The sequence below is a fragment of the Equus caballus genome, chromosome 8, assembly GCF_041296265.1.
Source record: "Equus caballus isolate H_3958 breed thoroughbred chromosome 8, TB-T2T, whole genome shotgun sequence".
NCBI lineage: Eukaryota > Metazoa > Chordata > Mammalia > Perissodactyla > Equidae > Equus > Equus caballus.
The window spans coordinates 56,690,662-56,706,595 of record NC_091691.1 but is presented as its reverse complement, the minus strand read 5'-3'; the positions used below and the strand labels follow the sequence as shown (position 1 = coordinate 56,706,595).

General features: G+C 40.6%; 1 protein-coding gene and 1 long non-coding RNA gene across 6 annotated transcripts in view; one reads left to right on the top strand and one right to left on the bottom strand.

The window, feature by feature from the left end:
• Positions 1-3,942, top strand: part of AQP4 (aquaporin 4) — a 29,724-nt gene extending 25,782 nt beyond the window's left edge. For 3 of the 4 annotated variants that reach the window (XM_014727746.3, XM_070275603.1, XM_070275604.1), the window contains exon 6: positions 142-1,433. In XM_014727746.3, the coding sequence (XP_014583232.1) occupies positions 142-150 (9 nt within the window). In that variant the 3' untranslated portion in view covers positions 151-1,433. Of the gene's footprint in view, positions 1-141 lie in introns of all 4 variants that reach the window. The other variant, XM_070275602.1, reaches the window with a different exon arrangement.
• LOC111774724 (uncharacterized) overlaps positions 1-15,934 on the bottom strand; it is a 253,232-nt gene that overhangs the window by 88,652 nt on the left and 148,646 nt on the right. The window lies entirely within an intron of this gene.

The following is a 15,934-nucleotide window of genomic DNA, read 5'->3' as shown; positions in this document are numbered from 1 at the left end:
TATCCACATATATTCTGGAACAATTACAAGGACTTTAGTGGGAAAATAAAAAGGGGAAAGGAAAAAAATAAACCCGATGTAGGATAATTGCACTACTGGTAATTTCTCGGGATTTACATTCTAATTTTTTTCACTTTTCAGCTGTTTTGAGAACAGTTCCCCAGAAGCCAGGTGTTAAAGGTCAGGATGTGACTAACCTACAGTGAAAACGATGTTGATGACAATAAGCAACAACAGGAATCAGAAGAAATAACTGTGATGATAGCAATAATCCTGGAGGTGCCATCGGAGCAAACTGTTGCCATGGAAACTGAAAATGGGGGTGGGGGCAGAGGTAGAAACTCTGTTACAATGGAATGCTGTTTTCCTACAACTTCTGAGAATCAGTTCATATATTGTATTTTTTTTAAAGATTCAGATAAATAGCAATCTTTTGTGATTATACACAACAGAGTTAAGGACAAAAGGACTTGCCAAGATCAGAAAGGATGTGCTGGGGTGACGGGTTGGGATATTCGCCCTCAGGTTTTGCCTCAGAGAAACAGCAGCACAACATCTTTTTAGAGAGAATTCATACCAGCTTCACCATAAGGAATACACACAACAAAATGAAAATGTTCCAAGCGTGGTATTTCTTTTCCATCTTCACAGTTGTCCAGACAGTTCAAATTTAATAGTGGCACACGTTGCTCTTTAAGGCACAAGAGAGATACTTTCTGAGTCCCAGGATTGAAATGTGAAGGGATATAAAAATCTCTCCAGCTATTTCCAAGAACATAAAGAAAACGTTGGTGCAGAAAGGGGTCAGAAAATCCATCTGGATCACTTTTGAGCTTGGCAATCCTATATCTTCAGGGTATTTTTTGTTTAAAAACATTCATCACAATGTTACACAATTATATATGAAATCATTCTTCCTGTTAGGCCACACCCTGGCAAACACTTGCAAAGAAAATGGCTCTCATTTCTTGGGATGGCCAGCCTGTCCAAGTGCGGGCTGTGACACTGCTTCAGAAAGCAAGCCCAGAGAGAAGTTGGGCCACAGAAGGTGTGCCAGCCCCTGCCAGCCAGGGAGCCCACTTGCAAGGAGACCAAAGAAAAACTCACTGCATACGGTAGCCTCACCAAACCTGGTTCACCGTAAGTACCAAAGATTCACATCTGCAGTGACCAGTTGAGCTGGCACTTATTTCACAAGGAAGAACAGTTTTCCCCTCATTTGGGTTTATACTTTATATTATTATAAGATATTCTCTATTCTCCATTCTCTTTCCTACCTGTGAGACAATAGTTACTAATTTCTCTTCCTTTTTCTTATGCTGAATAAATACACCATGACGATAGAGATGTGATATCTGTTCAGCGCATGGAAGTTGATCTGTTAAGAATACAATAATTAAAAATATTTGCCTTTTGGGGCCGCCCCACGGCCAAGTGGTTAAGTGTGGATGCTTCGTTTCAGCCCACCGATTCACACAGTTTCAGATCCCCGGCGGGGACCTAGCACAGCTCATCAGGCCATGCTGAAGTGGCATCCCACATGCCACAACCAGAAGGACCTACAACTAGAATATGCCACTATGTGCTGGGGGGCTTTGGGGAGAAGATGAAGAAGGAAAGACAAATATGTAATATGTGCCTTTTCAATTCCAGGAATTGAAGAGATGCCATACTTTGGCCATAGTAAGTGCTCATTGTTATTATTAGAGGTGACAAGTGGACATCTGGTAAGTTTTGCTACTGTAAGTCATTGTAAGACATTCGTTCACTCAAGTGGAAAGAATGGGAAGGCAGCATCATTCTATAGATTTGTACTGCAGATTCCTTTTCTCACCAAGACGAGGCACATCCATTAGAGCCAGACCGGCTCCGGAGAGTTTGCTGGCGGAGGAAGTCGGGCCAGCATCCTCGGCGGATGCCCCGCATGGACGGCAGGGGTCTTCTGTCCTTCCTATAGTAACCCCCAGAAATCTCCCAAAAGATACCACCACTTAAAGAGTTGCCCCAAAAGTAAGTAAGGAAAAAAGCTGTAGGACGAGAAACTGCTCTCACGACTGCAGCCGTGAGGCATCTGATGACAACAACAAAAAATACCCGTCAGTCCAATTTGAAAATATTCTTGAAGCACAGACCTGGCTCCAGGTTGCTCCTGAAGTCTCACAAAATGACTACTTCCTCTGAGCACCTACTCTGGGCTAATTTAGAACTCTGCCAACAGTCTAGAACACAGGCCTCAGCTCTTTCCGTTCCTAACGATTCCGTTTTCACAATCATCCCACCAAGTTGCTAGAGGAAACCCGAAGTAGTATAAAACGCATATTCAGTTTTCAAAGTTTTTGCTCCTCAAGTCACTTTGATTTCACTAAAAGCAATCATTCAAAGGACATCTTGTAAGCTGGTATCCCAAACAAACAGACTAACGTGTAGCAGGAGTGATTTGAATTCTAAGAGATTTTTCCCTGAAATAAGCTTTGTAGTAAAGGTTGTGATGCCGAGAAAAGATAAAAAGGAGCAAAGTTGCAGACAGAGTTCAGAATGACTTAAAAATCAAATACCATCATCAAATGTTAGGAGTTTAGCCAGACGAGCTCACAGCAACATCTCAGGCCGCTGTTCTTTCATTAGGATTTCTATTTCGTATACTGTGAAGGCTGATGTCAAGGGGTGAACCAGCCCTGGGGGGGCCCCTAGGGAGGGTTCAGAGGGCTCCCAGTCAAGGTTGGCCCTATCATTAGGCAGAACAGGCAGTAGCCTAGAGCTGTGAAATATTAGGAGCAATGAAAATACGTAGTGACTGGCTATTCTGTGACTGACTGTAGGCTTACAGGCACCAACATTTTCTAGTCCACCTGGGGCAATAAATGTCTTCATCTCCACCTCTCCATTCAATCAGGGACATACAGTATTGATTTCCAACATTAAGTTACACTGAGGGTTTGTGGGGGTTTTTTTTACCTTTATTGTTCAACACAGAGATTTCCCATTGTTTATAATACAAACGTCTTTTAGGAACAAAGAAAAAAATGAATAAAAGGAGTTTGAGTTACCCTGCACTCAGAAGTGTTTTAATACACAGATTTCACTAATTTATACATTTCTATTGCCTGAATAAAGACTCACTGACTCCCTAAGACAAGACCAAATTGTAGAGGACTCAGCATTGCAATTGTGTAAAGTCAAGAGGCATTATCTAAGGGCAACCATTCTGTACGTTGACGCAATGAAAGAATATGGAAGAGTTGCTCGTTGACATTCAAGGACCTACATACTTGATGATACTGATTCAAAAACCCTCTCCAAACCAGCCTCCATCCAACCAAGAAAGAGTAACCGGGACTCTCATTGCCCTCTGTAAAACGCACTGTTTGGTACCCATGCAATGCCAAGTTCTCGTAACTCATAGACCACCCAATAGTGTCCCCATACAATTCTGCCCAAGCCCCTGAGTCAGATGCTCAGCAAGACACAGAGGTTCCTGTTCCTAAACCCAGTGTTGCCAGTTGTACTTGTTACCGTAATTATGTAATTTAACTAAGTATTATTGAAAGGAACTTATATAAATACAAAGAGCATAAGATCTATTTTGACAAAAGCCACATCAAATGTGTTGAAAAACCAATAAAAATGTTGCTTCAAAAATGCTTTCATATTAAGTGTGAGCAAGACAACTGTAAAGGATCGAAAAGGGGGAAAATCATAAAAATCTAGACGAATACTGATCTCAGATTGCCTTGTAAATTTCTGTAAGTTCTCCCTTCACTTAAGAAACTGACTCTGAACATTGTAAATGATGCTGTATGCATTTCACTTGTTCCAAAGAGCCAAGGAAGAACATTAATCGGCAAGTCTGAGCTCAAGGACAAGGTCTTGACTTACTTCACAAGGCTTGTGAATTAGTGTATGATTATGGGTTTCCAGTTTAAATAAAGCCTGTAAAATTTGTGTAAGCTATATTTTATGATTCTCCACTTAAACGGACTTTTTTTTGATTGAGCAATCAACTAAGTGTTCTATTTTGATCAAAGAAGAATGTTATTATATAACACATGGAAATGGTAATTGGGGGGTTATATTGAGGTAATTTCCCCTTTCTTTAATTGTCAGGGGCAACCTCACTTTGAAAGATACAGAAATACTGTATATATCCTTGCTAGTGATCTTGATAATAGGTTGACATCAGCATCTGTTTCCAGCTCAGATGGCATACAATTCCCTCCCCTGCTAAGAGTTACTGTTTCTGTGCCTCTCCCAAAAGATACAATAAAAATAAGATTGAAAATGGGCTTTTAATCTTGGAGTCATAAAAGAAATGTTGAGGGATGGGGTTCAAACCACTCCCAGATGAGACATCACAAGTTGAGAAGAGAAAGAGCATATGGTTTTCCATGTGTGAGGCTTCCTCTTGCAGAACAATAAAGGCAAATTACAGACAGGATCAGGAACATCCTGATTATGGCTTTGGTTTAATCTGTTATATCTTGGATTCTGGGAAACAAAGCAGGGCAACATGCTTCACTGTCTAGCTTCATCCACACAAGCTGTGATTATTTCTACACAGAAGATCAGAGACTGTTATAGGGTGATGATTCTGAGGTTGTCTAGCTGTCTCAATGAAAAATGCCCCAGCTGCAAATTGATTTCCAAATAGCCAGTCCTAATGGGCCACTTTTAGTGAATAAACAACTGAACCAAATCTTGTTATTTTGTAGTTAAGGTGAGTGGACAAGTCAACCATATACGATCTGATCAGTTTACTCATTAAAGAAAAAGTTGATTTGTTTGTTCTAACACGTTGCCTGTGTCACATATATAGTAGTGACACAGCAGAAAAAAATTTGTTAAACAGCTAATCATTTTATAACTTATCCCTATAAACAGAACAAAATTCTATTATCATGGGATTTGATATATCCAGAATAGGAAATATCCAGGTTAAACTATGTTCCTGCAAACATCTGCTAACCTGTGAATTCTATGACACAGCGTTACTTTTCTTTGCCTCCATCTCAAGACTCATCCTCTCTTTATATCCCTACCATCCCTCTAGCTCTATTTAATCAGCAAGGATTACTGCAACCATTTTTCTTAACTTTACAGTCTTGGTCAAACTACTGTCTCTGTACATTCTAGGAAAGATTCACCCTAGAAGGTGAGCCACTTTGAAACCACACCATTAAGCTGGTAATTCCCAGGATCCCTATAGCTTCCTGTCACCAGACACAGTCATCTTTGTCTTAGCAGAGTCCTAAGAGGAAATCTTGGAACATGTTTGCATTATAGCTCCCTGCTGAGAGCTGGTAACCCCCTGGGATTCCACCAATCCTTACTTACTAAAAAGGAGATAGCAGAGAAATAACATACTGGCCACCTGTTTATTTTTATTTTAAACTCAGAATTTCCCAGAAAAAAATGTAATTCCAATGGGAGCATTCCAAAGAGAAGCCTGAAAGATACATAAAGTTGTGCTCTCAAAGTGGAGGAAAGAAAAGAGGAAGAAGGGAGGGAGCGAGGGAAAAAAGGAAAGAAGGGAAGAAAAAGGAAAGGAAAGACATGGAAAGAAAAGAGAAAAATGGCACGTTTTCTATGAAGAAATTAAATACTATTTTAAAAGATAAATATGAAGAAAAGGGGTAGAGAGTCACTGAATAGCTATAGCTTTCTTGAGGTGATGACCATATAACACTCTCAGAGAAAACTCTAAGAGTGCAGGAGAATGTAAACTAGTGGGGAGTTACGGACTATCTCCCCACCACCATTGTGCTCCATTGACAGGAGGTTTTAAAAATACATATTCAGTTGGAGCCTAGAGCAGGGGCTCCTCCAAAGTGCTGGAAGCATTAGTCATTGTCTCATCTCTGCTCAAAGCCACAAAGCGTCATCCACAATGTAATACTGATAAAGGCTTAAATGTTGGGTACCATGCCATGCAATTTTCCTCACTTCTCACAGCCACCCCAATTTAAAACAGTCTGTAGATACTTTAGATGTAAAGTTAGATTGTATATTTGAGATTTTTCTTGTTTCCTGCAATAGGCCTGTATTGCTATAAGCTTCTCTCTTAGAACTGCTTTTGCTGCATCTCATAGATTCTGGACCATTTGCATTTCCATTTTCATTTGTCTCAAGGTATGTTTGATTTCCTCTTTGATTTCTTCATTGACCCACTGTTTACTTAATAGCATGTTCTTCAGCCTCTATGTGTTGGTGTTTTTCCCAGTTTTCTTCCTGTAATTTATTTCTAGTTACATACCATTGTGGCCAGAAAAGATGCTTGATATGATGTCAATCTCACATTTTTCCAAAGAAGACATACAGATGACCAACAGGTACTGATCAACTAGTCAACATCGCTAATCATCAGGGAAATGCAAATCAAAACCACAATAAGATACCTCACACTTGTCAGAATGGCTGTTATCAAAAAGACAACAAATAACAAGTTTTGGTGAGGACCTGGAGAAGAGAGAACCCTCATTTACTATTGATGGGAATGTAAATTGGTGCAGTCACTATAGAAAACAGTATGGATGCTCCTCAAAAAATTAAAAATAGAACTACCATATGATCCAGCAATACCACTTCTGGGTATTTATCTGAAAAAAATCAAAACACTAATTCAAAAATATATATGCACCTCTATGTTCATTGAAGCACTATTTACAATAGCCAAGATATGGAAGCAACCTAAGTGTCCATCAGTAGATGGATGGATAAAGAAGATGTGATATGTAGATACAGATATAGATGTAGATATATACACAATAGAATATTACTCAGCCATAAAAAAGAACGAAATCCTCTCATTTGTGACAACATGGATCAATCTAGAGTATATTATGCTAAGTGAAATAAGCCAGACAGACAAAGAAGACTATGGTATTCTATTTCACTTGTATGTGAAATCTAAACAAAACAAAGCAAATATTAACAAACAAACAAGAAACAGACTTGTAGATACAGAGAACAGATTGATGGTTACCAGAGGGGTTGGGAGAGAGGGGAAGGGTGAAGCAGGTGAAGGGGATTAGGAAGTATAAACTTTCAGTCATAAAATAAAGAAGGCATGGGATGTAATGTACACCACAGGGAATATAGTCAACAATATTGTGATAACTTTGTATGATGACAGATGGTAGCTAGTCTTAGGGTGAGCATTTGAAATGTAAATAAATGTCAAATCAGTGTGATATACACCTAAAACTAATACAATATTGTATGTAAATTATACTTCAATAAAAAAAAGAATAAATAAACAAGACAGTCCATAGAATACAAAGATATCTGCATTTGGATGTTAACTGCAACAGCAGCTATAACAGCAAAAAAGAGAATATTACAAAAAATGAGCAACAATAGAAAATGGTGAAATGTATTGTAACACATCTATGCAATGGAATACTATGCAGCCATTTTTGGTTTAAAAAAACAAAAATTAGTATGTGTGTGTGTGTTACAAATGCAGAGAAAACGAGACAGATATTTATAGAACCATAGGAAATGTAGCAATATAGGAAAGAGTTGAAAAGGGTACACACCATACTTAACAAAGACTACTTCTGATAGAGAATGAAATCGGAAGAATGGACAAGGAATATTTTTTAATTCCTATTTACATAATTCAAAATTTTTAGAATTGTATACTTTCTTTTTTGTGATATACGAGTATTTTCTCTCAAATTTCAAAATGTAAATCTTTTGTGACAATAGTCCTGCGCACACTCTGGGTAGGAACCACAAGTTCCAGCATCCCAAGGGTTTTTAGGATGGAATTTGAAGAACCCTAGACATAAGAGGGGTTCCCGTTATAGAGTCAGGAAGCCCCAGAAGAAGGCAAGACAAGAATTTGTGGGCACACCTAACCTCCCAGGGTCTCCAAGAGGAGAAGCTGCTGAACACAATTTGTGGAGTTTGTGACCATGTCAGGCTTAAATGCCTAGCATGTGAATGTCAGAACTGAGAGCTAGACAGATACAGACAACAGATTGGTGGCTGTCAGAAGGGGGTGCTGGGCATGGGTGAAATGGGTGAAGGAGGTCAAAAGGCACAAGTTCCAGTTATAAAATAAATAAGTCATGGGGTGACCTTTTTTTTTAAAGATTTTATTTTTCTTTCTCCCCAAAGCCCCCTGGTACCTAGTTGTTTATATTTGTAGTTGTGGGTCCTTCTAGTTGTGGCATGTGGGATGCCGCCTCAGCATGGCTTGATGAGTGGTGCTAGGTTGGCGCCCAGAATCTGAACCTGTGAAACCCCAGGCCACTGAAGCAGAGTGCATGAACTTAACCACTCAGCCACAGGGCTGGCCCCAACTTATTTATAAAATGAATAAGTCATGGGGTGAACAGCATGGTAACTGTAGTTAATAATATTGTATTGCATATTTGAAAGTTGCTAAGAAGTAGATCTTAAAAGTTCTCATCACAAGGGAAAAAAATTGGTGACAGATGTTAACTAGACTTATTGTGATGGCCATTTTGCAACATAAACAAATATTGAATCATTACATTGTACACCTGAAACTAATATAATGTTTTATGTCAGTTCTACCTCAATTAAAAAAAAAAAAAAGAATTGAGATCTAGGGGCCAGCCTGGTGGTATAGTGGTTAAGTTCACACACTCCACTTTGGTGGTCTGGGGTTCACAGGTTTGGATCCCGGGCATGGACCTATACATTGTTCATCAGGCTGTGCTGTGGGGGTATCCCACATACAAAACAGAGGAAGAGTGGCACAGATGTTAGCTCAGGGCCAAACTTCCTCATCAAAAAAAAAAAAGAAAAGAATTGAGAATTAGAATATCAAAGATTGCATTTCCCTCCTAAGGGTATACTACATGGAGGAGTTTTTAGAAGCTAGCCTTCTTCTTCAAATATCCTGGAAAGTTGCATTGCTTATTTAAATTAAATTTTGTGGATTCCATGGGTAAAGAAGAATACTCTCGAAAGTGGTAACAGAAACTGTACAGACTGTTTTTTTTTTTATTAATGTTATGATAGATTACAACCTTGTGAGATTTCAGTTGTACATTTTTGTTAGTCATGTTGTGGGTACACCACTTCCCCCTCCATACCCTCCCCCCACCCCCCCTTTTCCCTGGTAACCACCGATCAGATCTCCTTATCATTATACTAATTTCCACCTATGAGTGGAGTCATATAGAGTTCGTCTTTCTCTGACTGGCTTATTTCGCTTAACATAATACCCTCGAGGTCCATCCACGTTGTTGTGAATGGGCCAATTTTGTCTTTTTTTATGGCTGAGTAGTATTCCATTGTGTATATATACCACATCTTCTTTATCCAATCATCAGTTTCTGGGCATGTAGGCTGGTTCCACATCTTGGCTATTGTAAATAATGCTGCGATGAACATAGGGGTGCAACGGACTCTTGAGATATCTGATATCAGGTTCTTAGGATAGATACCCAGTAATGGGATGGCTGGGTCATAGGGTATTTCTATTTTTAACTTTTTGAGAAATCTCCATACTGTTTTCCATAGTGGCTGTACCAGTTTGCATTCCCACCAACAGTGTATGAGGGTTCCTCTTTCTCCACAACCTCTCCAACATTTGTCGTTCTTGGTTTTGGATGTTTTTGCCAATCTAACGGGGGTAAGGTGATATCTTAGTGTAGTTTTGATTTGCATTTCCCTGATGATTAGCGATGATGAACATCTTTTCATGTGTCTATTGGCCATATTCATATCTTCTTTTGAGAAATGTCTGTTCATGTCCTCTGCCCATTTTTTGATCGGGTTGTTTGTTTTTTTGTTGTTAAGCAGTGTGAGTTCTTTGTATATTATGGAGATTAACCCTTTGTCGGATAAGTGGCTTGTAAATATTTTTTCCCAATTAGTGAGCTGTTTTTTTGTTTCAATCCTGTTTTCCCTTGCCTTGAAGAAGCTCTTTAGTCTGATGAAGTCCCATTTGTTTATTCTTTCTATTGTTTCCCTCAACTGAGGAGTTACAGTGTCCGAAAAGATTCTTTTGAAACTGATGTCAAAGAGTGTACTGCCTATATTCTCTTCCAAAAGACTTATTGTCTCAGGCCTAATCTTTAGGTCTTTGATCCATTTTGAGTTTATTTTGGTGTGTGGTGAAAAAGACTGGTCAATTTTCAATCTTTTGCATGTGGCTGTCCAGTTTTGCCAGCACCATTTGTTGAAGAGACTTTCTTTTCTCCATCGTAGGCCCTCTGCTCCTTTGTCGAAGATTAGCTGTCCATAGATGTGTGGTTTTATCTCTGGGCTTTCAATTCTGTTCCATTGATCTGTGGACCTGTTTTTGTACCAGTACCATGCTGTTTTGATCACTGTAGCTTTGTAGTATGTTTTGAAATCAGGGATTGTGATTCCGCCGGTTTTGTTTTTCTTGCTCAGGATTGCTTTAGCAATTCGCGGTCTTTTGTTGCCCCATATGAATTTTAGGATGGTTTGTTCAATATCTGTGAAGAATGTTCTTGGGATTCTGATTGGGATAGCATTGAATCTGTATATTGCTTTAGGTAGTATGGACATTTTAACTATGTTTATCCTTCCAATCCATGTGCAAGGAATGTCTTTCCATCTCTTTATGTCATCGTCAAATTCTTTCTAGAAAGTCTTGTAGTTTTCATTGTATAGATCCTTCACTTCCTTGGTTAAGTTTATCCCAAGGTATTTTATTCTTTTCGTTGTGATTGTGAATGGGATTGAGTTCTTGAGTTCTTTTTCTGTTAGTTCATTGTTAGTGTATAGAAATGCTACTGATTTATGCATGTTAATTTTATACCCTGCTACTTAGCTGTAGTTGTTGATTATTTCTAATAGTTTTTCTGTGGATTCTTTGGGGTTTTCTATATATAAGATCATGTCGTCTGCAAACAACGAGAGTTTTACTTCTTCGTTACCTATTTGGATTCCTTTTATTTCTTTTTCCTGCCGAATTGCTCTGGCCAGCACCTCCAGTACTATGTTGAATAGGAGTGGTGAAAGTGGGCACCCTTGTCTTGTTCCTGTCCTCAGAGGGATGGCTTTCATTTTTTGTCCATTGAGTATGATGTTGGCTGTGGGTCTATCATATATGGCCTTTATTATGTTGAGGTACTTTCCTTCTATACCCATTTTACTGAGAGTTTTTATCATAAATGGGTGTTGGATCTTGTCGAATGCTTTCTCTGCATCTATTGAGATGATCATGTGGTTTTTGTTTTTCATTTTGTTGATGTAGTGTATCACGTTGATTGACTTGCGGATGTTGAACCATCCCTGTGTCCCTGGTATAAATCCCACTTGATCATGGTGTATAATCTTTTTGATGTATTGCTGTAATCGGTTTGCCAAAATTTTGTTGAGGATTTTTGCATCTATGTTCATCAGTGATATCGGCCTGTAGTTCTCCTTCTTTGTGTTGTCCTTGTCAGGTTTGGGGATCAGAGTGATGTTGGCTTCATAGAATGTGTTAGGGAGTTCTCCATCTTTCTCAATTTTCTGGAACAGTTTGAGGAGAATAGGTATTAAGTCTTCTTTGAATGTTTGGTAGAATTCTCCAGAGAAGCCGTCTGGTCCTGGACTCTTGTTTTGGGGGAGGTTTTTGATTACCGTTTCTATTTCCTTACTTGTGATTGGCCTATTCAGATTCTCCATTTCTTCCTGATTCAGTTTGGGGAGATTGTAGGAGTCTAGGAATTTGTCCATTTCTTCCAGGTTGTTCAATTTGTTGGCATATAGTTTTTCATAGTATTCTCTTATGATCTCTTGTATTTCATTGGTATCTGTTGTGATTTCTCCTCTGTCATTCCTGATTTTATTAATTTGCAATTTCTCTCTTCTTTTCTTGGTGAGTCTGGCTAGGGGTTTGTCAATTTTGTTAATTCTTTCGAAGAACCAACTCTTTGTTTCATTGATCCTTTCTATTGTCTTTTTTGTTTCAATATCGTTTATTTCTGCTCTTATTTTTATTATTTCCCTCCTTCTACTGACTCTGGGCTTTGTTTGTTCTTCTTTTTCTAGTTCTGTTAGGTGTCGTTTGAGGTTGCTTATGTGAGCTTTTTCTTGTTTAGTGAGGTGAGCCTGTATTGCGATGAATTTCCCTCTTAGGACTGCTTTTGCTGCATCCCAAATGATTTGGTATGTCGTGTTCTCATTTTCATTAGTCTCCAGATAAAATTTGATTTCTTCTTTAATTTCTTCAATGATCCATTGTTTGTTGAGAAGCGTGTTGTTTAGTCTCCACATTTTTGCACCTTTCTCTGCTTTTTTCTTGTAGTTGATTTCTAGTTTAATAGCATTATGATCAGAAAAGATGCTTGATATTATTTCAACTCTCTTGTATTTATTGATGTTTGCTTTGGTTCCCAAAATATGGTCAATCCTTGAGAATGTTCCATGTGCACTTGAGAAGAATGTGTAACCTGCTGTTTTTGGATGAAGTGTTCTATATATATCTATTAAGTCCATCTGGTCTAATTTTTCATTTAATTCTATTATTTCCTTGTTGATTTTCTGTCTGGATGTTCTGTCCATTGGTGTTAATGGTGTGTTGAGGTCCCCTACTATTATTGTATTGTTGTTGATGTCTTCTTTTAGTTCTATTAAGAGTTGCTTTACAAATTTTGGTGCTCCTGTGTTGGGTGTGTATATATTTATAAGTGTTATGTCTTCTTGGTGGAGAGTCCCTTTTATCATTATATACTGTCCCTCTTTATCTTTCTTTATCTGTTTTGCTTTGAAATCTACCTTGTCTGATATTAGTATAGCGACACCTGCTTTCTTTTGTTCATTATTAGCTTGGAGTATTGTTCTCCATCCCTTCACTCTGAGTCTGTGTTTGTCTTTGGGGCTGAGGTGTGTTTCCTGGAGGCAGCATATTGTTGGATCTTGTTCTTTGATCCATCCTGCCACTCTGTGTCTTTTGATTGGGGAGTTCAATCCATTTACATTCAGAGTGATTATTGAGATGTGGGGGCCTACCACTACCATTTTGTGTCTTGTTTTCCGGTTTTCTTCAGTTTCCTTTGTTTCTCGTCCCATGGTTTAATCTGTTCTGATGAAGAGCTGCTACTCTCTGTTGTTGTCCTTCTACTTATCTCCTCTGCTCTTGGTTTTGTAGCCCCTTTCCTTTTTTGGATTTTTCAGGAATGAGGGTTTTCCTGAGGATTTCCTGAAGAGGAGGTTTTGTGGCAATGAACTCCCTTAATTTTTGTTTATCTGCGAAAGTTTTTATTTCTCCATCGTATTTGAAGCATATTTTTGCTGGGTAGAGAATTCCTGGCTGTAGATTTTTGTCCTTCAGATTTTTGAATATATCATTCCACTCTCTTCTAGCCTGTAAAGTTTCTGCTGAGAAATCTGCTGATAGCCTGATGGGGGTTCCTTTGTAGGTTAGTTTCTTTTGCCTGGCTGTCCTTAGTATTTTCTCCTTGTCGTTGACTTTTGCTAGCTTCACTACTATATGCCGTGGAGTTGGTCTTCTTGCATTGATAAAGTTTGGAGATCTATTGGCTTCTGTCACCTGAAGATCCATCTCCCTCACCAGATTTGGGAAGTTCTCAGCCATTATTTCTTTGAATAGGCTTTCTGCCCCTTTCTCCTTCTCTTCTCCCTCTGGTATACCTATAATCCTTACGTTGCATCTCCTAATTGTGTCTGATAATTCTTGGAGAGTTTCTTCATTTCTTTTTAGTCTTGCTTCTCTCTCCTCCTCTGCCTGCAGCAATTCTATATTGCCATCTTCCAAATTGCTAATTCTTTCCTCCATATTATCGGCCCTACTGTTCAGTGCATCTAGATTTTTCTTAATCTCCTCTATTGTGTTCTTCATTTCCAATATTTCTGTTTGGTTCTTCTTTATCGTATCAAACTCTTTTGTGACATAGCTCCTGAACTCGTTGAGTTGTCGGTCAGAATTCTCTCTTAACTCATTGAGAATTTTAATGATGGCTGTTTTGAAGTCATCATCATTTAGGTTATATATCTCATTTTCTTTGGGATTGTTTTCTGTGTATTTGTTACTTTCTTTCTGTTCTGGAGATTTAATGTATTTTTTCATATTGCTTGATGTAGTTGATTTGCGCCTCCGCATGGAGATAGAGTTTAGTTGCTCCTTTCACTTGTTTCAGCTGCTGCAGTGGGGGAGCAGCTGTTTATACTGCACCAACCAGGAACCCTGTCCACAGTTGCTAACTGGGCCTGGGCCCCTCCTCGTAGCCACAGTGGCCCTTTGGATTCCCTCCTCTGCCGTGGGGGCCGTCACAGGGGGGCTTCAGGCTGCTGGTGCCTACTGTTGCAGCCCACCTAGATGTGCTCTCTCCTTGGGGTCTGCAACGGTGTTATGGGCTTTTCCAGTGGCCAGGGGTGGGATCACTTATATTTGTCGCTCCGTTGCTGTCGGTACCCACCAAATCTCACTTGTCCTCTATGGGTCGCAGGAGAGCTATTGGCATCTTCTACAGTCTGTGGTTAGTTCACCTAGCTATGCTGCTTTTGCCCTGGGGTCTTCCAGCCTTGTGGCTGGCGGCTGGGTGCCTTCTACTGGTGCTGTGCAGAGGCTTTCCCTAAGGCTGCTGTGAGCCTGTAGGGTTTCCCCCTAGGCTACGAAGCTGGGTCTCTGGAAATCCCCCCAGCCCCAGTCCTCTCCGAGATCTCCAGCTATCCCTAGTCCCACGGGGCGGGCAGCGGCAGCTGGGGGTCGCCCCGCCCTCTGGGATTCTCTCCGGGCCTCTCCCGGAGCCGTGAATGCTGGGCGTGGCCCCTCTGCTAATGGCAGACAGAGAGCTTTGTCTGCTGCCCGGGTGGAACTCCAAGGCTTCCCCTCCGGGTTGCAGAGCTGGCCTTTGAAACTTCCTCCAGCCCCAGTCCTCTCCGAGATCTCCGGCAATCCCTAGTCCCACGGGGCGGGCAAGGGCAGCTGGGGGTCGCCCCGCCCTCTGGGCTTCTCTCCGGGCCTCTCCCAGAGCCATGACTGCTCGGCGTGGCCCCTCTGCTAATGGCAGACAGAGAGTTTTGTCTGCTGCCCGGGCGGAACTCCGGCGCTTCCCCTCCGGGTCGCAGAGCCGGCCTTTGAAAGTTCCCCCAGCCCCGGTCCTCTCTGAGATCTCCGGCAATCCCTACTCCCACAGGGTGGGCAACGGCAGCTGGGAGACCTCCGTACCCTCAGTGACTCTCTCTGGGACCCTCTGGGTGCCGCGAACACCAGGCGGGGTCTCCCCGCCAATGGTGGGGAGAGACTCTCCCCACGGGCTCAGGTGTGCAACTCCAAAGTTTCCCTCTGCGTTTAGGAGTAATTGCGGGGGGTTTAGGTAGGGTTCTGGTCACCTGTTTCCACCGTCGCTCCTCTGTTGTGTGCTCGCTCCTGCCCTAGATGTGTGTAGTTCCTCTGGGGGCGTCCGTTGGAAGAAAGCCGCTTGTGGGTACTAGGCTGCTCGTCGGGGTCGGAGAGTTTTCACCTATTTCCACATCCTCCCGGAGGAAAGTCCGTCCGCCTTCTGATGTATAGTCGCGTGGGTGTCTCAGACGTCCTGAGATGCTGTCTGGATATCCTTTGTCAAGCAATAAGTGTCCAAATAATTGTAGACTCGAAGGGGGAGAGACAAAGAGGACTACTCACGGTGCCATCTTGGATCTTCCCCCCCTGTACATACTGTTTTTAATAAGTGTTACCCTGCCTGCTCCCAAAATCATTCAGGACAACTGAAAAGTAGTATGTCATATGTAGCAATATGTAATGGAGAACAAATTTTTAATCTTCAATTAAGGAGTCATTTGGAAACAAGAAGAGTTTGAGACTATGTCCTTAATATAAACCACTGTTGTTGTTTCAATTTTCTGATAACAAGGTAACTTATAATACCCCGCAACAGAGTAAGTATGATTATGTGTCATATTTGTGAATAGTCACGTATGTTGTCTCACAGAAACATCCACCTCTTTCCACAAACTAAGTTTGATGTGGTTTCTC